At 38.7% G+C, this 26,958-nt stretch overlaps 1 protein-coding gene across 2 annotated transcripts in view; it reads left to right on the top strand.

The window, feature by feature from the left end:
• The window catches only part of RAPGEF5 (Rap guanine nucleotide exchange factor 5), a 219,429-nt gene that overhangs the window by 62,145 nt on the left and 130,326 nt on the right, over positions 1–26,958 (top strand). For both annotated transcript variants that reach the window (XM_063099133.1, XM_063099132.1), the window contains exons 6-7: positions 762–828; positions 20,257–20,305. In XM_063099133.1, coding sequence (XP_062955203.1) covers positions 762–828; positions 20,257–20,305 — 116 coding nt within the window. The remainder of the gene's footprint in view (positions 1–761; positions 829–20,256; positions 20,306–26,958) is intronic.

Genomic DNA, 26,958 nt, shown 5'->3' with positions numbered 1-26,958 from the left:
GGATTGCTTGTGGAAATAGATCTGGGAGGCAATTTTATATATTCATTTGGCACTAGTCAATTTTTTTTCTTTGGCCAAACCAGGAAAAAAATGCAGTTTATAAGATTTTTCTTAAGAACCAGATAATTTTAATGTTTGTATATACATTTGTGTGGCAAGAATTTTTTCATGAATTAAGTTAAAGAGTTGACTTTTCTTGAACTGCTTTTATACTATGCCTCGTTATTAAAATATGCATAATTTTCTTGGTCTTTTGAAAAATCAAAGTTCTCCTGCCTTTTGTATTTCTTCATAATTCCCATCACGATATTAGGCTTATAATATACTATTTCACAGTTAATCTGTTTTGACTGAAATTTAAGTATAGTGGAAAATTCACATTTTATATTTTCAAAATCTGGATCTCATAGAGATTTTAGAGGGAATTTCAGCACTCAACCACCTTATATTTGCATCTGCTTTTGTGCATGCCCATATATGTAAATCTGGTGTGTTAGGGTTATTCTCTCATATTATTTGGAGAACACTCAATCCTGAAGGTTCAACTGGTGCTTTGTGAGGAGGTTCTTGCTAATTGATTTTGAAGGAATGTTTTTCCTGCAGCAGGATTGTGTTTCCATAGCATTACTGACAAGTTTATTTTTGTGGGTATTTTCTCTAATATAATAATGACAATACCATTATTTGCCCTTTATTCTCAATGACTTAGTAGAAAAATTTGAGCAACCAAAGCTGAAGAGTAATTTGTTTGTTTTTCCAAGGTCTCATCAGAAAATTGAAGACTCTGAAGAAAGCAGTGAGGAAATTCTTGCCCGTCTAACATCTGCGGTAAGACCATGGAACTTGCCTGCCAAGAGGTGCAGAAATGATGAGGCTGGGGTCTTCGAAGGGAGGCAGTTTGGGTAGTAGTGTGGTGAGACTGGCCCTGTGGCTGCTCATCATTGTGGGAGGTCCAAGGTGACTCAGCGGGAGGCAGTGGCGTCAGTTTTCTCTGCTCTGATGCAGCCTCCCTTGGGAGATTGTAGATGCTCCTGGTGGAAAGTTTCTGCAACCTTTGTGGAGGTGTAGTATCTGATTTTTAAAAATATAGTAGGATTTAACCTAGGAAAAGTTGTGACCTGCCACACAGAAGAGAAAAGACTGTCTGTTTCATTAGGAAGAAAAATCACCTCAGCCAACAGAAGGCCAGGGCTTGGGTTTTAATGAACTGTACTATGTTGGAGCATTTTCATTGTATTTTTTAAAGCCACTAATCAGACTTGGCAGTAGCCTTGTTGGTTGAGAGAAAGTTCATGCCTTCCTTCATAGGAAAACCTGGCTGTACTTGCTAATCATTGTGTTCCAGTTTTTGCAGGCTCTAGCAATCCTATGTCACAAAATCTGTATCCATTGGCTTGACTGTTTGGAAACTTTTCTAGCCTTCCCAAAGACTCTTTAGTTTTGCTTTAAGCCCATTAGAGTTGTAATTGCTGAAAATCATGCTTGATTGGTTTAGTTTTATACAGCATGTCTTGTCAACTGAGCGCAGCTTGCATGTTGAAAGTTGTCTTTCCTACTCTTCTGAAATGTAGCTTAGAAAAGTAATTTTTGACTAAATATGGTGATCAGTGATATTAAACTTCACGTGAAATGGAATCTTGACAGCGTGTTATGAAAAAACTTAGCATGACCTTTGCAGTTTAAAATATTGAACAAAGAGGAGTACTTATTGTGCGCAAAATCATAATAGCTGTTTAAAAAGCACTCACTGTGGACCAGATACTATGTTAAACACTGTGGGGGGTGTTCATCCACATACATACTCATTCTGCTGAACTATGCAACAATGTTCTGAAGTACGTGGTATTTTCTCTGTTTTACAGATTTCAAAACTTGTAGAGGTGAAGTAACTTGCCTAGCGTCACTCAGCTAGAAAGGAACAAAGTCAGAATCTGAACTCAGAGTCTTCTACCTCCTAATCATGTTTTCTTAACTACTATGCCTCATTTTTTCTTAACATAATATAGTTATTGGTTAGTTTCAGAAGTGACAAAGACAGGTAAGATTTGGTTCCTACAGCCAAACCAAAGAGACAAGATGGGTATATTTAGAAAGTTAACATATAAAGTGATTGGAAGTTGAACACCAAAAAAAGTGGTATATACATAGTAAATTCAAGAACAGCAGAGACTGGCTGGTTAGCTAAGTTGATTAGAGCACAGCATTGTAATACCAAGGTCAAGGGTTCAGATCCTCATACTGGCCAGCCACCAAAAAAATAAATAAATAAAATAAAGAACAAAAAACACACAGGGCCAGAAGAACAGTAACAGAAAGCTTCATTGAGGAGACTCTGCATGAACCACTCAGGGCAGTCAGGGTATGAACAGTTGACGATTAGGATTTATATTCTAGCTGTGGGGTTTATTGTGAGCAGGCATAGGAGTAGGTAGAACCACCTGGTTAGAGAAGGTGGTCCTGGTTAAGAAAAGTGAGTTTTTTTTTGAACAGCAGATGAATGTATGAAGTAGGTATTTAAGAACATGTGTTGGAGGTAGGGAGAATGGTTAGGAGGCTGATGAAAACCTAGTTTATAAAGTTTTTTGTGAGAACTGAAGGAAAGATGTGTTCAAAAGGAGCAGAAAGAATTTTGAAAAAATCAGTAGGGCTGGTAAATGTAGAAGGGGAGTCAGATGACTAAAGTTCTGAACTTGCATGAGTGGAGATGTGATCTCTTAGGAAGTTAAGTAAAATATGTGGAAAGAGAAATGATTTGGGGGGACATACTGAGTTTGAGGAGATAGCATAAAAATATTCAGGAAACACCTGGAGACGTGAGCCTGGAGCTCAGAGAGGTCACGGCTAAAGTTATGGGAACCAGTCACAGAAAAGCTGCAGATTGAAGCGCAGAGTAGAAAACAGAATCCTGTGAATACCCGCAGTAAGAGGACAACAGGGTGATCAGAGGACAGTGGGAGGCTGAGGAAATAATTTTGAAATAAATTAAACCCCTGCAGAACTCTATACCATGAAAGCAAATGTAGGAGATTCTCTAAAAAGGGGATGGACAGCACATTGTTCACTATAGATTTAGTTGAGGTCATTTTGCTGGAAAAATCCCCAAGCTAAAACACTAAATTGAGGTAAGGTCATGGAGTGGTATTTAGGAGTGAAAATAAAGGACAAAGGAGAAAACTTTCTCTCTTCAATTGATGGTTAGTTGTCCTGGAATAATGAAAATATCCCTGTACTGAGACTGAGGACGTTGATTCTTATTTTCTCCAACAGTGTAACCTTGGCCAAGCTGAGTGGTGGGACTAGACAATCTCTAAGATCACTTCAAGTTCTAAAATTACATTGTTTATTCTGTAAGCATTTTTTTTTTTTTTTGTCGGTCCGCTTGTATGGGGATCTAAACCCTTGACCTTGGTGTTATAACACCATGCCCTAACCAATTAGCTAACCGGCCGGCCCTATTCTGTAAGCATTTATTAATGGACTGTTGTGCTGGGTTTACCTCTTCATAATGTGGTGGTTCCTGTTGGCAGTGGTGCGTAAGCTTTAAGTTGCCAAGGTGTGAACACCAGGTGGGAAGGAAGATACTTAGATACATCACTCAAAAAGCAGTTCTTATCTACCATGACTTTTTTTTTTTTTTTTTGGTGGCTGGCTGGTTTGGTGACTCGAATACCATGACTTCTAAACATGATAAGAGGAAAGTAAAAGTGACATGTGCAATGTAGAGTTGCTAACGTGATCTTTGAGGGTTTGTGTATTTTGGGGGGTATTACAAAGGGGGCGTTGGTTTCCAGCAGTATAGTTGACTGTACCTGCTTATGTATTCACCCTTTTTATTCAAAACTGGGAGCTTTGTAGGTGGAAAAAATCCCCTCATTTTTTTAACCCCAATACTCTATTTCCTAGTCTTCTCTTAGTATCATCATGGGGAACTATCCTGTCATCTAAAAAAAATAATACCTGAAATTTTACTCTGGAAGAAAATACAAGTGAGCTTTTATATTAGAGGAACAGGAGAAAACAGTATATATATAGAAATAAAAATATCTTTATAATTCAGTCAGGTATAGGGTGGTGAAATTTACACAAACATGAATAATTAAAATGTTCCAGCCATGTTTCTAGTTATTTTCAGGGAAGAGACACCCCCACCCCCCCACCCCCAGTGCCTGACATACAGAAACCTAAACAATGAAACTGTACAAAGTTTTCAGCTTAGGGAAAAAGGGCATGGCTATAATAGACCCTTTTGGTTACATAAAGTCCACAGAAACGCTCTGGGGATTATTCTCTGGAAACAGTTTGACTTTCCCAGTTGTACATGTGGTTTCTCCCTTAACACCTTCTGGCCCTACAAATTGTGTCAACTTGAAAACCCCTTTTTTGTTGATTCTGAGTCTCTGTTCTGATAAAGCTGTTAGGCTAAGAAGGACCTTTGAATGACACCGCCTCCAGTTCCCATCCTTGAAATTCTGAGCATTATTTTATTTTATTTTTACACATGAATGCTTCCAGTGCTCATGACAAATAGAGTATTCAAAATTCGTGGGACAGCTTTTATATATTCATATTACAATCCAAGGGTATGCTTGTTCAAAACTAAAGTAAATATAGGGAAAATTTCATGGTGAATTAGGTATTGCTTTTAAAGCCATAGTTCTTAAGGATGTAAATTTAGGAAATAAGGTAAACTTTGAGGCATTGAAAAGAACTGGGAAGGAAGTACTTGGGAAATGTACAAAGACAGAAACATGGACATCCTTAAATAGAAGATAAAAACTGATTCTAGACATCTGTCTTATGTTTACTTAAAATCAACATCCAAAACAAAATCTATAAGGTTATTCCTGTTTCTCAGTGCTAAGTTTTCATGATGAAAATTGTAGAGGTAGGAAAACACAAATATCTTATCTGGGCTTGAGTGAAATTTGAGATTTTTGTTTACAGTCTAATTGTCAAACTCCTGAGGTGATATGAGTTACGCCGAGTTGTGGGGCATGTGATATGTCCTCTGTGCTGCTTGGTCCAACAAAGTCAGCCATTAATTGGATGGTAAAAAAGAATAGAGTCTGAGTGTCTAGAACAAAACAATAATGTGGTGGTGGGTGATGGGGAGTTTATGGTCACATTTTGAGAGATGAATTAAAATTACAAATCAGGTGTTGAGAATTTAGGAAGAGAGATCAGTGGGGATCAGTACAACATCAAATACTTTTGGACCATGTAACTAGGTACTCTTAAGCATTTGTATTCTTTTAAAAAAAATTTTTTGTTTATTTTTTATTCAGGCCTTTCTTCATCAGAGCTGATTCAGTTTATAATTTTTATCTATTTAGATTTTATTTTTATGGTTCTGCTTCATATCCTTGCTCATTTTCTTCAGTTTATCCATCTTCAGTGTAGAACCTCTGTCTTTGATGCTTTTAGTGGTATTTTCTAACTTCTTTCTCTTAGGGTCTTCAGGTATAAATCATCACGCTAAGAAATATCACTGAGCTGAAATCTTACTTGCCAGGCAAGTCCAAATTGTAAAAGAAGGCAGCTGCTGTATGTTCAAGATGTTCTGGAAAGAGATGAAGCTCTAAGATGCCAACAGCCGTGCTGGGATGCAAACTTTTGCTGGAAATGTTAGAGAACAAGGATAACCTACTGTGAAATTTCTGTTTCCATCTCTCTAGGAGAAAGGTGGCCGTGACCAACTGCTGTACAATATCAACTTCACAAAGCATTTTTCCCTGCTTAGTGTCCAGAGATTGTGATACTTCATCTGTTTTTATATCAGTTATGAACTTTCTCTCGCGCTTTCTAGCATCTTTTCTTGTACAAGTCTTGTACTCACTTTCCCCCCATTTGGGATCTTACTTTACAGGTAAAACTGATCAGATTTTACTCTCATTCACTAAAGCCTGCTTTTAACTTGGGCCACTGTCTCACTCTTCTGTCATTCTTTCTTTTCTATAGAGTTCACTTGGGCAATACTTGTTATGGAGCCACAAGGAGCCAGGTTTTAAGGAGCTACCAATGGTCCTATGTCACTGAAAACTCATAATTCTTCTCCTCTTTGCCATGTCTCATCTTTCACCTGAAACTTCAGTCGTTTTCTTTAAGGTGTGTCTTTCACAGGAGTCTGTTTATACCCTTTCTTGTTCCAGGAAGGATGGCAAGTGGCTAAGAGTCCTTTAGTTTGTGCTCTTGGTGACTACAATTTGGATTTGATAAGTTGGAGAAATTCCTTTTTGAACTGCAGTATCTGGATAAAATTGATAGCTTCTTGATTGGAAACATTCAAACTGGTACTGATTCAGGAAACAGAAATAACATGGGATTTGTGTTTTGGTGAATCTTTAAAAAAGACAGAATTTTGGAGACTTATTTTAGAGACTATTCCAAGTTAGTAAGGTCTAGGAGTAATCTCAGGTTAGTGAAAGTGAGGAGAATCTGTCACATTGGGTATATGATGAACTCAATCAAGTGATGATTTTTTTAAATTTATTTTTTATTAGCATATTCATTGTTACAAATCATACTTATTTTTTATGCCCCTTACCCTCCCTCTCCTCCTCCCTCCTACCCACTCCCCTTCCCCCTCTAATAACCATACATTTGTTCTCTCCATCTGATAGATTAACTGTTCCTCTGTTGGTTTGCTGCCCAGATGATCTGTCCAATACTGAGACAGGTGTGATCAAGTCCTCCCCTGTTATCATAAATCAGATGCTGCTTCTATTACTCTGGAGTGTGCTTTGTGGAAAGGACCTCTTCTTCTTTTTTTTTTTTTTTTTAATTTGGTCTCCGCTGGTGCCTCTCCTTGTGTCAATGAAGTTGAGAGTCTGGCGTGCCATCTGCACGGTGGCTGTGATGGCTGCTATAGAGACTAGCTGCTTTTGCAGCAGCCATGGCAATTGCAGTGGCTATGGTGGGCTACCCAGGTGGAAATGGTGTTTTTGGTGTGCTCTTTACCTGGTTGTGGCTCCTTTTGGTTTCCCCTGGCTCCATACCTCAGGACCCCAGTGAGGCCTGGGGCTGTGGCAGCAGCTTGCTTAGTTGCAGCTGGATTTGGCTTCCCCCAGCTCCACTACTCATTCTAAGATGTTTTTGCAGAACAGTTGCAGGGGAGAAGGAGAAGGGAAGGGGGAAGGAAATAGGGTAGGAAGAGGGGAAGGAGGAAGAGCATGATTGAAGCTTCTGGCCCCCTCTCATTCAGGCAGGGTAGACCAGGGGGCTTCCAGCAGCAGCTGGGTCATCACTGGGCTGTTTGCAGATGTTGGGGGGGCATGGCTGAGTCCCTGAGTCCCCCACTACCCCAGCTCAGGAGCCTGGAGTGCCACCAGCTGTGGCTCAGTGATCGTTGCTGGACTGGTTGTGGATGTCAGGAGTGGGGTGGGGGGAGTGGCCGAGGCCCTCGGCCTCCCACTGCCCTGGCTCGAGAGCCTGGGGTGCTTCCTTTGGTGGCTCCTTTGGATGTCGCTGGGCAGGTTGTAGATGTTGGGGCAGTATGGCTGAGGCCCTCAGCCCACCACCCTCCCTGGCTTGGAGGCTCAGGGGGCTTCCAGTTCTTCTAGGTTTTATACGTGTTCTTTTTTGATGTTAGACCTTTACTAGTTAATATTGAACTTTGTCTCTGATTTGTGGGTATTTCGTTTTTTCCTTTCAGTTCTGTGTTGGATTATTAGCTGTTCCCACTACTTAAACTCTGCACTGGAACTAACTCATTGTCCTTTACTTACTTCTAAAATGTGGGAACTTCCTGTGGGGACCAGCACTTGAGCCCTGTAGTTGAGCTAAAGTGCTGCTTTGCTGCTGATTCCCTGGGGAAGGCATTTTGTACAGTTCAGGTTTTAATTGTTGACCTTGTATGTACTTCCAGGTCTTGTGAGGTCTGGTACACCTGGGTTGTGTGGAAACTCTGGTCTGGGCCTGAGACTTTTCAGCAAACTACACCTGCTGCAGATCTGTATTCCTGACCAGTCTCCACTGAGTGGTCCAGTGCTGATTGGGGGACAGACCAGCTGTCCAGGCTGTGCCCGTCTCCCCCACCAGCAACACTCTAAACACTTCCCATGGGGCAGGCCATGCACCAGTTCCTTGTGATGACTCACTGTCCTCTGAGTGGCTCCTTTTTTCTGTTGTCTGTGGCTCCTCCTATTTGGGTCCACAGGAACCCTGTTAGTGGTCATGCTGGCCAGGGAACCACCAAGGCCGTCTTCTCCCCTGCCACCTCCAAGCAACTTCATACGAAGTGCACAGCTGTGGCTTTTGCCAGCTCCTGCTCCATGCACTCACCAGGGCCTTGAAGTGGCTGGGGCTTGAAATGGTCAGAGTGGTTCCTTCTTCCTCTCATCGTGGTTTCTCCTGCCTTCATGAACTCCATAGGTCTCTCCTCCTCTTCCCCTGAGCTCTAACAGCCTCAGCTTGGCTGTCATTGATTTTTAGTCGTTGTAAATTGGTTGATTTGTGAGAGAGAGTGACACTGGGTCTATTCTGCCATCTTGACCAGAAGCTTTTTTTTTTTTTTTTTTTTAAACACATTTAGAAATATGTTTTTAGGGGTTGGCTGGTTAGAGTGCAGCCTTGTAACACCAAGGTTGAAGGTTCAGATCCCCATACTAGCCAGCCACCAAAAAAAAAAAAAAAAAAAAATTAAATTAAATAAAAATAAATTTAAAATAGGAATGTTTTTAAAGTTGCAAAAGCCTAGTTTTCACTCACCCTTTTTCCTGGCTATCTGCCTTTTCTTTTGTGGGGAGTGGAGTATAGGTAATCTCTCTCAGTTAATCACAGACCTGAGCAGGCATGTCTGTTCAGAGAATAAGTGTTTCTCCCCCAGGGAATGAACTAACCTTCTGTCTGGCTGCCTCAGGATGATGAACATCTTGTTACCTTATATTTTTAATCTCTAGGGAACATAAAATTCCTACTTGGAATCCTTATTCTGGCTCCAGGGCTTTCAGTGGCTTAAGAGCTGCTATGTGATTTGGGGAAGGGCCAGGTGGATTGAGTTTTGAGAGGAGGCGTTAAGTGAGGTACAAGAAGGCAGATCTGGTTTCAAGGAGTATTAAAACAGCACCAGTGGAATTGTAATACATTTCTGGTGTAGTATTACTTGTTTCTGTTGTTTATAAAAATCCGTGGGGCCTGCCCTCTGTGTGTTAGTGCTATCCTCATCCAGGCAGAGTGTCCAGAGGGTCTTTGGATATGGACTGAAGGTCTCTAGGACCACTTTGAAGGCTGCTTAAAGCTCCTTCAGTTTCCTTCAGGTAGGATCTAACAGTAACACTTCACAAACCTATCACTGTCAATAACTGAATAGATCCCTGAATAGTATATTTCTATCCCTTATCAATAAAAAAATCTTACATGTTCTATGTCTATTGCACATCAAAATGATTTTCTTTATCCTGGGAATAGATCCCTAAATACTGTAAAATATTGGTATACACACACACAGACACACACACACACACACACACACACACACACACACACACACACACACACACACACACACACACACACACACACACACACACCCCTTTTAATAATTAATTACTAAGGCATCGTCTCTAATTCCAAAGAAACTATCATAGCCTACCCAAATTTTGTGGTAATTTAATGTAAGTCTAGCTCTGAGAATTTGGTTTTGGTGAGAAGCATAATAGATGTTGTTTTGCCATCTGAAACAAGCCCAGTAGGGGAACATTTATTTAAAAGTATCTGTTCAGAAAGATGTGAGTGTATAGAACCCATTTAAGAGTAAAATATGTCTCAACGAATCGCTTGTGAATAGGGGAAGAAAGTTATGTGTGTGTTTGTGTACATGTGTATTATTATTTGGGTATCTTCCCAAGATAAAGAAAATAACTTTGATATCCAATATACATAGAAAATATAGACTTTTTGTTTTTAATCTACAAGGAGTAGAAATACACCATTCAGCTCTCAATTTGGATATTGACAGTCATGGGTTTTGTGAAGTGTTACTGTGAAATCCTGTCTGAGGGAAGCTGAAGGAGCTTTTAAAGGATGATCAGTGAACATTCCATATTGGGCTTCCTTCCTCTATGTGCATTTGTTTAAAATAGAATTTCTTATAGTTGCTTTAGACGAAATGTAATTTTGCATACTTAAGTCAGTGTTAAAGCTTCATACAGTATGTCCATGTATGGAGAAGGACCAAGAGGCATATAAAAAAAATAAAAATTACTTGAGTTTTTTCATGGTGATGGAATGAGGTAAATTTTAAATTAGTTTTTGTTATTTTATATTGTAGTAAAAATTATAGTGAACTTTATGTGGATACGGGGCAGAAATAGCATGATCTCTTTTCCTATATTTGAAAATGTCAAAATTATGGCAAATCTGACAGTGAGTTATCAGTACTGTGGATTATGCCTTGCAGTTTCCTTTATCTGCAACTTGGACTGTTTAACTTGATCATAAAGACTAAAGTTTTAAAAAATATTTAAAAAATATTGCAGAATAGAAAAAATGCCACAACACCAGGGTCACGGGTTCAGATACCCATACTGGCCAGCCACTAAAAAAAAAAAAAAAGTGCCGATAATGAAACTACTCAGAAATAACCCATTATGGACATCTAAGTATTTATTACTTACTGGTTATTTTATTTTATTTATTTATTTGTGTGTGTGTGTGTATACATACATTTTTTACAGAACTCCTCACCCCCCAACCAAACCTTTTATTTTGTGGTCTGTGCTTTTTACTTAAAATGTTTCCAGTGCTACAAGTACTACCTACAACATTTATAGTAGTTCTGTAGTATCCCATTCCATGGATTTATCATTATCCTCTATTTTTTAACATTGTGGATGTTTTCAATCTTATGCTGTTACAAACAACACAGGGATGAACTTCTATGTGGGGAAATATTTGAGGAAATTTGTTTGTAGATGTTAATATATGAGCCTGCTGTTGATTTAAGAAAACCAATTGAGAAATGGGTAAGAGGCTAAAAATGGCTAATACTTGTTGAGTTCTCACCTTGTACAGGCATTCTGCTAATGCTTTTCATGCACTGTTACATTTCAGTCTCTCGTATCAGGGTGTACTGTCATTGCATTGGAGAGATAAAGCATTTGAGATAGGCAGTAATTTTTAGATATTAACTAAAAACAATGTAAGGTTGAAAAAAGCAGTTTTCCACATTATTATCACTTAAAACACTTCATATTTACTGAATGGGTCTCAACAGGTTGGGTTTGAGATTTGATTGTGGAATTCTCTCCTTATTTGAAGGATTTTATGAAATGAGGCCTATAGAGGTATATTAAATAGCATTTTAATTTTTAACCTATTAGAAATCATTAAACACTGATAAACATAGCTGCATGGTTCAGAAGTTTGGAAGTTTATTCAGACTAATTATCAGGTTTTCTGGTTCCGTTATGTGAACTTAGAGGGAAAAACAAAGAATTTGGCTGCGTTCATGTCTTCAGAGAGCTTACTATCTAGAAGTAATAACTAAAATAAAAGTTAGAATAAGATAGGTTCTTTGTTGTTAATACAAAGTGCTATGGAGGTCAAAGGAAAAAGCCATTGTGCTCAGTTAAGGGTTTAAAATAGGTCCCATGGAGGGAGGGGCCTTGAATGATATGTTGGATATAAGAGAATAAATAGTGAGTAGCATTCTGATTAGAAAGAACAGCATGAGCAAAAAGCCAAGAGAATGGGGTGTTTTGAAGAAAGGCTGTCATTTCTGTTTGGCAGGAGTGTGTGATGCATAATGGCAGCAATAAAGAATGCTGTGTGTGAAGTGGGCCGAGTGAGTTGTCAAGGATCTAGAATTGTACAGGGAGAGGTTAAGATTTGATTTGGTAGACAGGAATAGACACTGAAGCTCTTGAGAGGATTGGAATGTGCTGTAAGAAGCTTTAATGTCTTTGTTGGATGGATTAGCATGGGGAGAGTGAATCGGGCTCTTAAGTTAATCCAGGAGACCCTGTTGGCCATCTTGGTTTCATTAAACTCATCTAAATTCAACTGAACAGATACTTGCGTTGTATCTCCCCACCACAGGTACTGCAGTATACCAATGTAATTAGAATAATGTAGTATCATAATTAAATGGAATTTTTAAGTTTTTGAGAATATCATGGTTGGTCCCTTTGAAACAAGGATAGAAGAGGAGAAAGCCTTAGAAGTCATCTTCTCCAAGACCCATGGCAATTAAAGGGGTTGCTCAGAGGAGATTCTTTGTTTAGAGGACAAGAGAAATGAATGGGTCTGTCAGGTAAAAATAACATAGGCTCTAGTTTTATTAATGTTTTTCACATTTGCTCTCTCTTTCCATCCCTTGTGTTTCTCATATAAGCCAAGAGAGGAAGGTATGGAAACACTCTTAAAGACAGAAGTATATGTGAGGCGATAGACCCCCCTTTTTTTCCCTTCCCAAACTTTTTAATTTCACACTGCCTAAGATTACCCCAGTATTGGAGATTAGCAGGTACTGTTTCCTTACCTAGATGATTTAAACAAATAATTTAGTTAGACTGACATTCTGGGTATCAGAGATTAAACCCTAAGATGGCTGTTATGGAAGCATCTGCTCAGGGTGGAAGAAAAATGTTCCCACAGATAAAAAAAGGAAAAAGGGTAAGGTTAGAGATAAATAACAACTGGGGAGCATGCCCAGGGTCTTAGGTAGGAGCTGTGGGCAGCCCCCACTGCCTGGCAGAAGGCAGGAGTACACCTGGAGATCTAGACAGGAGCCATGGACAGCCCTACTACCTGACAGAAGGCAGGGGCATGCTGAAAACATAACTTCTGCAGAGGTGGTCCACTTCAGCCACTGCCACTGCCACCACAAGGGTGTCTGATTGCCACAGTAGCAGCCACAGCCACCATGCAGGCAGCCCACCACCCACTCAACTGCATTGACATGAGGAGAGTCACCAGCAGACACTAGAAAAAGAAGAGGAAGTCTCTCTCCTCAAAACTCATTCCAGAGTAATAGAAGAAGCAACTGCTCTACCAGATGACCAGATATCAAAGTAGAGGTACTAGAAATACGAAAAACCAAGAAAATATGATACCACCAAAGGAATACAGTAATTCTCAAGTTCCAGACCCCATAGAGCAGGAAACGCTTGAAATGTCTGAAGAGGAATTCTGAGCAACAATCTTAAAAAAACTCAGTGAAATGTGAGAAGACTCAGACATCGTGATGAAATGAGAAAAAATATCTAGGATACAAAGAAGGAAATTTACAAACAGATTAATAACTTAAAGAATGTAGCAGAACTCCAAGAACTAAAGGATTCATTTGATGAAATAAAACACAACTGATAATTTAAGCAGCAGATTAGAGTAAGCAGAAGAAAGAATTTCTCATCCTAAAGATAGTCTTTTCAAAATAACCCAGGTGGATCAAAGAATGGAAAAATAATTTTAAAAACTGAAGAAAATCTAAGAGAGCTAGTAGACAACCTTAAACAAAATCCAAACCATGGGTGTTCCAAAAGAGGAAGAGAAAGAAAAAGGCATTGAAAATCTATTCAATGAAATAATAACAGAAAACTTCCTAGACACAGGGAAAGACACAGACCTTCAGATCCAGAAGGCTCAAAGATCCCTAAACAGATTCAATCCAAAAAGATCCTCTCTGAGACACATTATAGTCAAACTGGCAGAGCTCAAAGAAAAAGAGAGAATCCTAAAAGCAGCCAGAAGAAAAGCATTAAGTCACATATATGGGAGCCCCAGAAGGCTAACACCAGACATCTCAGCAGAAACTCTACAGGCCAGAAGAAAATGGATGATATATTCAAAATACTAAATATAAAAAACTGCCAGCCAAGAATACTGTACTCAGCAAAGCTGTCCTTCAGAAATGAGCGAGAAATTTATTTATCCAAACTCAAGCCCCAGACACTGCCTCCAAAAACTATGCCTAAGAATGTATTATATCTTAGTAGATAGCATAGCAACTTTTTTTCTAACTAAATAGATCCTATACCAATCACAGGAAAATTAAAGCACCATTTTAATTTAGTCTGAATTTGGGTTGAAAGAAGTATCAAGGAATACCGTCCAACTTCTTAAAGTCCTAGAAAGGGCTTAAATATATTAACACTTAATCTACTTAAACTGTATATTGAGAGTCTGGACAGACACATGTAGAGATCTGAGAGTCTTAAGAATGTGCAAAAGAGAGATTCAAAAATATAATAAAACCTTCAGAAAAACTGTTACTTAGCTCTTCTAGTTGTATAACAAAAGTTTGCTCTTTAAAACAAAAGAATCCATGGATCCTTTGGAATATCCCATTGGTATCAGGATTCAGTGGTTTGTAAAGGAGTCTGACGAGGCCGTGTAGCTGCGTAAGGAATTATAAGCACATATAAAAGGTTTGGTATGTGTATATGAATTCATTTTATTCCAGGTCATTTTCATACAATTTACAAAATTTTTTCCAGAGCTAATCTGCAAAGGTTACCATAGGTCAGGTACAAAAGACACTGTGCAGATGAATTAAGACAGAGAATACATGGAAAGCATTTGGAACAGTGCCCTGGTATATAATAAGACCATAGAAGTGAGTGTTTTGTTGTCATTTTATTATTTTATATTCTGTACCCTTTGTAGGGGATTAAGGCATTCAATTTAGAACTGAGCTAGGTGATCTTTACATTACTTCTGGCCCGTGATTCTGTGATACCAATACTTTTCTTAAAACCAAGAACATGGACATGGACCAACTATTGACAACAATAATAATATGGTTAATAAGCTTTTATAATTCACACCCATTAATCAGCATCACATTGCATGCAATGAGTGAGTTTAGGATTAGCTCTTTGGAAACAGATACTGTGGGTTATTTTTCCCCATCTACCTTGATACATTTTCCAAATTTTGAAAATAAGCATACGTTACTATAAGTAAAAAACCCAACAAAAACAACAAAAAAAAGTGATTATGTTTAAAAATTAACAAGCGTAAACTGTAATACATTTTTCAGATCGTGCACATTGTCTGGTGGTGATGAGAGATAAAAACTGAGTCAGAAAAGTTATTTACAGCTTGATGATTAAGGTTGCTCTGTGTAGAAACTGGAATTTGGATAAAGGAAAGAAAAGATCATTCTAGATAGATTTGTAAGGCTTGGGAGACATCTCAAGGGGTAGAAGTAGAGGCAAAAGAATGGATTAATTTGAGATGTGAATTTGGGGGCAGTGGCTCGGGCTTGAGTTTGGTGTGATATGGTAAAGATTTTGTAGCAGGTAAATCATAAGTTACATAATGAGTTACTATAAGACCCTGAAAAGGTGTTGAGGGATAGTTTTTTCAGGACAGCGCCAAGGATCTGTGTTACCATTCTGTGATAGGTAAAAGTGTACCCCAAGGACAAATACCCTCCTTGGCACCTGTAAATATTACATTAGGTGGCAAAAGGTGCTGTACAGATATAATTAAGGCTGCAAACCTGGATTGTCTGCATGGACCCAGTCTAATCACGTGAGCCTTTAACATAAAGCAGAGAATTTACTCTTGTGGGAGTCAAAGAACTATGGCAGAAGAGAAGGTGAGAGAAATTCCATGTCACTCTCTGTTGCCTTTTGTCTTAGCTTTGATGCAAAACAGCTTTGTGAGCATCTGGGTTTTAAGGCTGAAAGCACTATTAAAGTGCCAGAGAAAAAAGAAGACAGAATGCTGGAAATGAAGTCGGCTTTGATTCTTATTGCATTTCAGGGCTATTTTGTGAACAGCTCTGCTGGTTATTGAAGATAGAAAGCCAAAACATTTCATCATGTTTCTGACGGAGGTCAGGGGATGGGGAGAAATATGGGCTGTGTCTTATCCCTTAATAATCCCATATTTAGATATTCACAAGAGCAAATGTACCTACCCTCAGCTGAATGTACTTTGAATTAGTTTTTTTAATAATGAGTAAATTATATTTAAATAAAGTTGAAGCTTCTGAAAAAGCTTCCTTGCAATTTTCCTTGTACTTACGTAGATCCTGTCTGTCAAACTGCTGATATAATAAGTAAATCTTATCATTTGATTGGATTATGGTATCATCTTATATCTAAAACACAGTGAAGGTCATGATCCTTTACAAATGAATTAAATTAGTGAACAAAATAAAAAGTAAAGGTTGATTGTCAGTTGACATGATTACAAGATTGAAATATGATGTCTTGGGGAAACTACGATACCTTGTTGAATAGAGAGCAGAGGTTCTTAACCCTTGGCAGAACCTAGAATCCTGGGTGGAGGAAACTTGGAAACAACCCACTCTACTTATGGATGATGGACCTTTACCCCAGAGCTTTTGATTTAGTTGAGGCCATGGATCAGTATTTTTTTTTTTTAAAGCTTTCCAAGTGATTTTAATGTATAGTCATTTTTGGGAACTGCTGAAATAGATGAAAATGCAAGCTATTTAAAGAAAACATTTCTTAGTAGAAAGAAAGTAGTGACTAGTGATTGGAGAAGAGGAAACATGAGAAAAAGATGAGAGAAACTTTTAGTGTAAAATTGGTAGAGGTTTACAGTCCCTTATTCACAGATCTGAAATAAACGAGCTCTGAAAAACAAGAATTTTTCATAACTTACCTGGCGGCAAAATAGAAACAAAATTGAACGTATTTGGTTGTAAAACCTGAGGCTTTTTCTTGTCTTATTAGAGGTTGCTGCCCCAGACTTCACTGAGAGTATGATGTAGAAAGGATGTCTTTCTGAAATATGTAAGATTTTGAGTTCTGAGAGTTATGAGGGTAAGGGTAGGAAAGGCCAGGGTAATAATTTACTTTTCTATCAGGTGAAGAACCGTGCTTTTCTTCTAGTTATCTAGGCAGTGGTTTAGCATCTGCTTTATTTTTATTTTTCTGTATTTCACAATCAGTTAATTTTATTATTATTTTTGATTGAAACATAATTGATCGTACATATCTGTGGGGCACCACATTGAATATTAGTACCTGTGTGCAATATGTAATAGCATCTGCTTCAGATAAAAACAATGGCCTGTGTCAGCACGTGGCTCTTGGCTCTACATGTGTATATACTTCTCTAGCCTAATCTGAAAAGATACTTCCGTTTCAGGCATGGTGAGAAACTAAGGTGAACCAACAATACAAGTAGATAAAGTAGAAAAATAATCATTGTCCTATAAAAAACCATTTAGCATAACAAATCATCCCAAAGTCTCGAGATTTGAAACAACATGTATTTATTATCTCAAACGGTTCCCAAATGTCAGGAATTCAGGAGCATCTTAGCTGGATGGTTCTTGCTCAGGGTCTCTTAGGAGGTTGTGGTCAGAATGTCAGCTAGAACCTCTGTCATCTGAATGCTTTTCAGTGCCAACAGGTCCCTTATTAGTACTTAGAGACATTCTAGTCTCTGCGTATGCAGTTACTCCGAGTCTTCAGTTTTTTATGTAAACTCAACAATTATTTGTAAAGGAGAAATCTTTTTGACTCCTTCTAATGCATTCTGAAGATTTCTGCTGGAAGTGGCTCATAACAGGGCAATGCCTTCTCTTTGCACTTTTATTGTCCTTGGGCAGTCTTTTTTCTCTCCTAGGTCCTTTCTGTGTTCTCTTTGTGGTTTCCTCTGTATCCACCACCTGTGGGTTAGTGGTTGAGTGTCGAGTACCCTGGATAATGTGAGGGAAAGACAGACAGGTATCTGCCTTAGTGGAGCTTCTAGCCAGAAGACAGGCATTAGTCACAATTTAAAATGATTCATTAAATGATTGCTAGTGTGTTTTTTAAAAAACTAACTAAAAAGAACTATGAGGATGCTATCGGAGCATGTGACGGGGTCCTACTTAGTTTGTGATTTTCATGATCAGCTCTTTCCCCTTTGTGTTTTGTAGGAAGAATAACGTACCATTGGTTTTTTTTTTTGGTCAACCCCCTTTTTCCTACTGGGGTAGATATATGGAAGCTATTCTACTTTCCACCCTGTCTACTCATGTCCTCCCACTGCATCACTGCAGAGGTTCGGGGATGTAGAATAGCACAGGAGAGTAGCATCATTTATTTTATGTAAAAAACAAACAAACAAACAAAAAACCCAGCTTAGGTTCCATCTGAATTAATCGGTGAATTCTTCTTATCTTTCTCACTGCCCGTCTCTCACCTTCCCTGCACCCCACAAATGCTCCTTGGTTTCTTGCTCATCCCATTTCTCCCTTTCTTTTCCTACCAAATTGTTGAAGAGATGTAGTGTTCTACAGTGTTGGGAATAGAATACTTTCCTTTTCTGAGCTATTTATATTTTGAGACTTACTTCTAATTGGAGAAGGAACAACTGAGGATCCCATGAAGGGAATTCAGGTATGAAGAATTAAAAGAGGCGGATGGAGGAGACTTTGATTCTCTGAGAGCAAATTAAGTGATCCGCCTCATGCAGCACTTTCCATCTCTGCTTTTTTCCTGTCTCCGAGCCACCCTGGGGTCTTCCCCGGGAGGTCATAGTATCAGGATGCCACTGACAGGATCCCAGGGAGTGTTTATAATCTGCATCTTTGCCTGGCCTCCAAATATTTGTGATACTGTGAAGGAGGAAAATCCTAGAAAGAGATGGTAATAATACAATAAACCTTACAAACAATTTTAAAAATATGCAATAATTGATGTTTTATTTGTTCCTTTTTTATTCATTTGAGTACACATTCAAGTGTTTATAAAGGTTTTCCTATGGTCACCCATCACCATGTTCCCTCTAGATTCTTTAACTATAAACTTTCTAGCTGTGAGCGTTTGCAGAGCCCAGACTCCCAAGGTTGGAGAGGGATGGTCTTCTCATTAGTGTATAATTTCCCCGAGAGAGTCTCATGGTATCAAAGTATCAGCTAAATCAAGAGCGTGCACTTTTGAATGGCATTCTCACTACCCACCACGGAAGGGTATGGCTGTAAAAACAGTGTGGGGTGAGCTGCCTTCTTCAGGGGCAGTGATGCCAGGCCACTGGGAAAGCCCTCCTAGGTGGCGTCTCAGCATCTAGCACATTGCTACTCTCTCCTGCCAGTGAATGAATATAAATTCAATTAATTGGAATTTAAGTCTGTGATTTAACCTTGAGCTCTCATGTTCCCCCGTTGAAGTGTCATTACTGTGATATATTCACCTGTCCCTACCACTGGTCATTGTGGAATTCTTTCTGTTGCCATACATAGACTTCCCAAAGATTAGCCTCGTGTTATCTTTGAAAGTGATTGGACTTGTCTTTTTTGTCCCTGTTTTATGTTCCTCTTTTGTGAATGTTTCTAAGGAAGGATTTAAACATTCAAAGTGAGGAGGGCAAGAGGGTGTAAGCACTAAAAAATCTGGATAAGTAAGTGAGGTTTAAGACTCTTAGGATTTTAAGGGATATCTTGTGTATTCCCATTTCAGCTGCCTTGTAGTCAATGACACTTGCCTCTATGTGGCATATCATTCAAAATGGTTGCTGTAAACCTGTCAGACTTGCAATGAACATTCATTGTATTTGAGCAGAGGTCCAATTAAACCAGGATCACCTATCTCAGTTTTTCTAGGATTTCTGTATAAACTAGCATCTTGGAGGCATAAATAATGTTTAATATTTTTGTCATGATAATCCTGTATATTTTAATTAATTCATATTTGCATTATTTCTGAATGTTATATAATTATGTTTTCAAGGTACTTCCCATCATCATGGCATATACAGTGTTTTACAGTGTATACATCCCAGCACTAACTTTTTTTTTTTTTTAAAGTAAGTCAGTATGATTCTTCTCGATTTTTGGCTTAAAATTACTGTGCAGAGGTTTTCCGTGCACTAAAAATAAACAAAGAGCAAGTAAGTGATGGCAGCAAACTTAGGTTTAATTACAACAGCTCTTCAGAACTGTGGTTACTAGAGGTGGGAAAGGGATAGGGAGTAGTGAGAGGTTAATGCACACAAAACAGCTCGGTAGGAAAAATAAGTTCTACTGTTGTATGGTTGAGCTAGGCATCTATAGTTTACAATAATTTACTGCATGTTTTCAGATGGCTAGGAGAGAGATCAAATGTCTAATCACAAAGAAATGATTAAGTTTTGTAGTGATGAACATGTGAATTATCCTGATTAGATCATCATGCGTTGTATACACGTATTAAGGTATAACTCTGTACCCCACAAATATGTATAATAACATATTTCAATAAAAAATTATAACAGCTCTTAATTTGGGTTGCATATCTAAAAACAAAGTACTGATTTTGATAGCTACATTTTTCTTCTAATTTGATTTTTTCCTTAATATTTTATTAGGTGCAGAGAGAGCTAGCAGCTGTTATTGCTTTGAAAGCAAGGAAGTCTGGTGAGTAGTCTTTTATGGGGCTGGAGGAAGATTTTAATTCTTTGGGGATATTTTACATGTCATCTGGTAGTGTGCAGCTGAGTGTGTTTCGGGAAAGTTTGCTGTAGAATACAGAGAAGTATCACTGGTTGTTTTTAAAAATCATTTATTCTACCATCAAAATAGGACAGGATGTTACATGTAGTTCTTTAAACTAAAATTTCGCTGCTTTGCTCTAATTTATTTCAGATTTCAAGGAAAAATGAAATTTAAAATAAAAAATGTTTGTAGTCCACCACAACCATGAAAAGGACTTGAGTACATGTCAAAAGCAAGCAGATCACCTTGCATTCTGTACTGTAATGACAGAGGACAATAGATACTGTGGAGGTGGTCTTTTATGGCTGTCTTTTTAAATCTCAAAGTAGTTTCTTCTAAAGATAACTTGTTTAATGACATTTTAAAACAAGCGTTTTTCATAGGACTGTTGCATGGATCTGATTTCTCATAGCTGTAGGATATAAACTGTGGAAGTAATATGTGGAAAGGAAAAGGGGGCCTTCAAATATATTTTGAAGGAGAAAAAAATAGCTGAAATTCAGTATGAAATGGAGACTCACTGAAGTAGAAAAATGCTTGCTGAGAGAGGAGGAATGTCAGAAGGAGGCATCCTTCACTGTTCCTCCCTGTTCAGAAGGAGAAGGTCAGTGCTGGATGGAATGGAAATCAGAAAGGAGGTAGCTCTTAGATGATGTTAAACTAGAATAGGACTTTTCAGGCGAAAAGACTATGATAAAATCAAAGTGCTGACAAAACTTAGAGGAATAAATGGAATGGAAATGTCTTAACACAAACCATACATTTTCCATCTTTCTATTTTCAGTTAGAAACTCAAAGACTTTGCTTATCTCAATTACTTTTTTAATCAAATTCACCTGAGTATAATTAACTTATAGTCATGTTACTTTTTTAAATTGATTTGGCTGTTGCAGAGGACACAGAGACTGGATGCTATACAGGTGGTGGAGAGGAGAATGCAAAGAACAGCGATATTGGGTATCAGACAGACAGGACAGTGTGAACAGGGCTCCTCGGTGAGCAGCATTAGGTTGCAGATATTTGCAGGAGTGGAGGCCAAGATGGAGAAAAGGACATCAGTGTAAAGATAGCAGGAGGGAGGGCTTAGAAATAAGTTGTGTTGGACCTGATCTTGGTTCTTGTAATCATAAGGAGACAAAACTTACAGTCTGTATGGGCTGGGATGGCAGTACCTTGGAGGTTAGGGTTTGGCATTTTAAAGTTTCAGAATAAGTTAGGCAAGTAATCAGAAACTTACGGTGTGTTATTGCCAGGAAAGACATATCAAGCAAGTACAGATAGGGAGCCTGGGAAAGCAGGTTTACAGAACGTGAAGTATATTACTACTATAATAGTAAAAAATAAATGAAACCATTTTCATTATGAAAAAGATAATATATACTATTTTATACAATTTTTTTCACCCAGCGTTTTACTATATTCATCAGAATACCATTTAAAAAGCTGTTTAACACTCTATTACATTGACTTATCAATTTTACCATTACCCTGTGATGGGACTGTTTCTACTTTCTCACTGTCAGAAAAAGCACCTCGGTAGATACCTTCTACGTTAATCTTCACATGCATCCCTGATTATGTCCTACGGCTAGATCTCCAGCCATGGAGTTACTGGGATACTCCAGTCATAGAGTTAGGGATACTGGAATGTACTGAACATTTGCCTTACTGAAAAACAATGAATTTATTTCCCCGTCATTAGTATGTATGTGTGAGATCATTTCACTCTGTCCCTGAGAAGTTGCCAAAATCGTATTCACGTGCCAATCTACATAAATAAGTAAGGAAAACTGGCACACTAACCTCATATGATGACATCAAGGTGTAATAACGTCGACATCATACCAGTCTTTTACTTTGCACAATCTAATGTGTATGCATCTTGCTTAATCCTCTTCATTTCCCTTTGCTTCCAGAAAGTCGAACTTTTTAGACTGACATGCAAAATTTACCTTTCTTCACCTTGTTCACTCAGCTCCAGCCACACTCATCTCCTCACTGTCCCTCAAACATGTCTGGGGCACACTTCTGCCCAAATGCTGTGGTCCACAGGGCTCAATCCCTCACTGACTTCAGGTCTTGACTCCAATGTCCCCCTTTCAAAGACCTTCCCATCTCACTCTTGTAAATCTGTGTAAATGGAGAAGCTCATTTAAAAACTTTTTAAAAAAATTATTTATTAATACAATTATTTTTTTGCATTCTCAGATGTGGAGAAATTGAGGGGAGGGGGTGAGGGGAAGGGGGAGGGAAATAGGGTAGGAGGAGGAAGAAGGGTGGGGGTGTGGTTGAGGTCCATGGCACCTCATTCCAGCAGGGGAGACCAAGGGGCTTCTGGTGGCAGTTTGGTCGTTGCTGGGCTGGATGCAGATGTCATGGGGTGTGGCTGAAGCTCTCGGCCCCTCACTGCCCCAGCTCAGGAGCCAGGGTGTTTCTGGTGGTGGCTTGGCGGTAGTTGCTGGGCTGGTTTCAGATGTCAGGGGGGGTGGGGGGGGGACATGGCTGAGGCTGTTGGCCCTCTACCACATCAGCTCGGGAGCCTGGGGCACTTCTGGTGGCAGCTCAGTGGTTGTCACTAGGCTGGTTACAGATGTTGGGGGGGTTTGCTGAGGCTCTTGGCCCCCCCACCATCCTGGCTTGGGAGCATGGGATGATTCTGGAGGTGGCTTGGTCATAACTCAGCTGGGTGTGGTCATCGTGGGGGACGTGGCTGAGGCCCACAGCTCTCCCTCCTCCCCAGCTTGGGAGCCCAGGGGGCTTCTGGTCCTTCTAGATTTTATAGGTATTCTTTGGTAGTGTTAGACCTTTATTGGTTAATATCAAACTTTGATCTGTGGGTATTTTGTCTTTTCTTTCAGTTATGTGTTGGATTATTCACTGTTCCCACCACTTTAACTCTGCACTGGAACTAATTTATTGTTTTTGCTTACTTCTAAAATGGGGGAACTTTCTGTGGGGACCAGTATTTGAGCTCTGTGGTTGAGCTAAATTGCTCCTTTGCTGCTGTTTCCCTGGGGAAGGCTTTGGTGCAGCTCAGGTTTTAAGTGTTGACCTTGGAGGTAATTCCAGGTCTTGTGAGATCCGGTGCCACCTGGGTTGTGTGGACACTCTGGCCTGGGCCTGAGTCGTTTCAGCAAACCACCTGCTGCAGATGTGTATTCCTGACCAGTCTCCATTGAGTGGTCCTGTGCTGATTGGAGGGCAGATCAGCTGTCCATGCTGTGCCCCAGTGCTCTCCCAGTGGACCTGTCTCCCCCACCACCTGCATTCCAAACAGTTCCCATGGGGTGGGCCATGTGCCAGTACTTTGTGATGACTCACTGGCCTCTGTGTGGCTCCTTTTTTTAGTTGTCTATGGCTCCTCACTCTACGGGAATCCTGTTAGTGGTCTTGCTGGCCTGGAGGCCACCAAGGCCCTCTTTTCCCCTCACTCCCAAGAAACTTCATATGAAGGGCACAGCAGTAGCTTTTGTTGGCTTCTGCTCCTTGTGTTCACCATATCTAACCTCAAAGTGGCTGGATGTCGAAATGGTGGGAGTAATCCTTTCTTTCTCTCATCGTGGCTTCTCCTGCTTCATTAACTCCTTAGGTCTTTCCTCCTCTTCCCCTGGGCTCTAGCAGCCCCAGTTTGGCTGTAGTTTCTTTTCAGTAGTTGTAAATCGGTTGATTTATGGGAGTGAGTGACGTTGGGGACCATGTATTCCACCATCTTGACCGGAAGCCCCCATATGAACGTATGAAGAAATTAAAAAATCATGTCAACTCACCAACATAGATAACCACTAATACTGTTGTTTGTATTTCCCAATATTTTCCTGTTAATATGCAGATATTATATATGAATATGCAGATTTTATAAAAGTGGGGTCATCTTATATGTGCTCTTTTATTTCGAGATAATTACAGATTCATACACAGTTGTAATTAGTAATACAGTCAGATCTCAAGAACCCTTTACCCAGATTCCCTCAGTGGTAACATCTGACAAAGCTGTAGTAATACCACAACGAGGATATTAACATTGATATAGAACATTTCCATCTCCACAAGGATCTCCCATGTTATTCTCATAGCTACACTGACTTTCCATTTACTCCTATTCCATCCTTAACCACTGACAATCACTAATCTGTTCTCTATTTCTATAATTTTTAAATGGAGTCATACAGTGTATAACCTTTTGGAACTGGCTCTTTGCACTTGGCATGATTTTCTGGAGATTCATTCAGGTTGTTGTGTGTATGAATAGTTCTTTTTATTGCTGAGTAGTATTCTGTGACGTGAATGTACTACAGTACTTTTAAGCATTCATCTGTTGAAGGACATCTGGGTTTCCAGTTTTGGGCTATTACAAATGAAGCTGCTACCAACACTCATGTACTGGTTTTGTGTGAACCTAAGTCTTCATTTCTCTGGAGTAAATACCCTGTAGTATAATTGCTGGGTTGTGTGGTAATGGCATATTTATTTTTTTCAGAAACTGTTTTCCAGAGTGGCTGTACATTTTAAATTCTCACTAGCAATGTATAACTGATCTAGGTTCTCTGCATCCTTGCCAGCGTTTGGAATCATCACCGTTTTGTTTTTTAATTTTAGCCATTCTGATAGGTATGTAGTGATATCTCATTGCAGTTGTAATTTGTATTTCCAAGATGGCTGATGTTGAATGTCTTTTCCACATGCTTAATTGCTATTTGAATGCCATCTTTGGGGAATCGTTTATGTCTTTTGCTGTTTTCCAGGCAAAAATAGGCAAAAACTGTTGAGTTTTGAGAGTTCTTTATATGTTGTAAATATTAGTCTTTTGTTGATGTGTGGTTGGCAAATATTTTCTTCCAGAGTATAGCTCATCTTTTTATCCTTTCAACAGAGTCTGTCACAGAGCAAACATTTTTAATTTTGATGAAGAGCAGTTTATTAACTTTTTCATGGATCACGTCTTTGGGTTATGTCTAAGAATTCTTTGCATAGCCCTAGATCCGAAAGGTATTCTCTTACTGTTTTTCCCTAAAAGTTTTATAGTTTCTTGTTTTACATTTAATTTCATTGCTTTAGCACCATTTGTTGAAAAGACAATTTTTTCTCCATTATATTGCCTTTGCTCCTTTGTCAAATATCAGTTAACTATTTTTGTGTGGGTCTATTTCTGGGCTCTCTATTCTGTTTCATTGATCTATTTGTCTGTACTTTCACCAATACCACACTGTCTTAATTGCCGTAGTTTTATAGTAAGTCATGAAATTGGTTAGTATCAGCTCTCCAACTTTGTTCTTCTCCTTCAGTATTCTGTTGGCTATTCTGGGTCTTTTTCCTCTCTATGTAAACTTCAGGATGAGTTTATCAATATCCACTCTATTATCTCTTCTTGTTGGCACTTTTTTTTTGCTGTATGAGAATTCTTGATTTTGTGTCATGGCCAAGTGTTGAACTCAAATGAATTCCAATACCTTGTTTTTAAATTGTCTTGGATTTTCTACATGGACAAATATATTATCTGTCAATAATAACTGTTTTGTCTTTACCAATCCATATAATTCTTTTTTTTTTTTTTTTTATTACTTCACTAGTTTGGGCCCTGTAATATAAGGTTGAATAATATCAATGATAGTTGGCATTCTTATTTTGTTTCTGACTTTAATTAAATATGTTTTCTGATTCAGAATAGTAATATAAATGAAAATTGTTCTAGAGAAAAAGACATTTCTTTCTCTCACCCCCCCCCCCAAACCATAACAAATTTGAGAAGCAATCCAAGGGTAGAAATAACCTACAAGTTGTATATTATTATATTCGAGGAATCTAAATGTGGAAATACTGTAGATACCCACCTGTTTCATCCTACACTCTCAGTGTTTGAGTTGGCATTGAGAATGGATGGAAAATAACAATGGCAAGGTACAAGAGAGCCTGAATCACAGGTATTATATTCATTCATTCCTTTACTGAATTTTTAGTTGGGCACCTACTGTATGCTAGGTATAATGTAAGGCACAGAGGATACAATAGTGAGCAGGGACAAATATGGCCCCTGCTGTTTTTAAAGCACAACATATGTTTCATAAATAAAATGCATTAGTGAGTCAATGACTGTCTGAAAAAGGAAAATTTATTATTGTGAAGTTAGAAGATTGCAAAACCATTAAGCACAACCTTAATTAAATAGAATTCCAGCTGCAGAATGGTGTTTTCTATGTATGGTTCTTGTTTTTTAAAAGCTATTTTGAATTTTTTGTTTGTTAGTTTTTAAAGGAAGAACAACAACAAAAAAAACGCTGGTATACATCTAATAGAAAATATTAAAATGATAGTTGGCACATTTGGAGCTTGACAGAAGGATTTGATTACCCTAATATCTTATTTCTTGCAATAAAACTGTTAATTAGGGCTCAGGTGGTCATGCCAGATTTATGTCTAATTGCAAAGGGTTATTAAAATGAGCATTAGTATAAATAAAAAGTTTTGGTTTCAGCACAAAAAGAAATAAAAGTAACTGCCAATCAATATAGGTTCTGTAAATAATTCAGGGGTCTAGCTTAGTAAAGAATCTATTTTGTTGTAATTTTCTAAGAGGCCAT

The sequence above is a fragment of the Cynocephalus volans genome, chromosome 6, assembly GCF_027409185.1.
Source record: "Cynocephalus volans isolate mCynVol1 chromosome 6, mCynVol1.pri, whole genome shotgun sequence".
NCBI classification, from domain to species: Eukaryota; Metazoa; Chordata; class Mammalia; order Dermoptera; family Cynocephalidae; genus Cynocephalus; species Cynocephalus volans.
The sequence above is the reverse complement of the archived record's forward strand: the minus strand, read 5'-3'. Positions and strand labels throughout refer to the sequence as shown.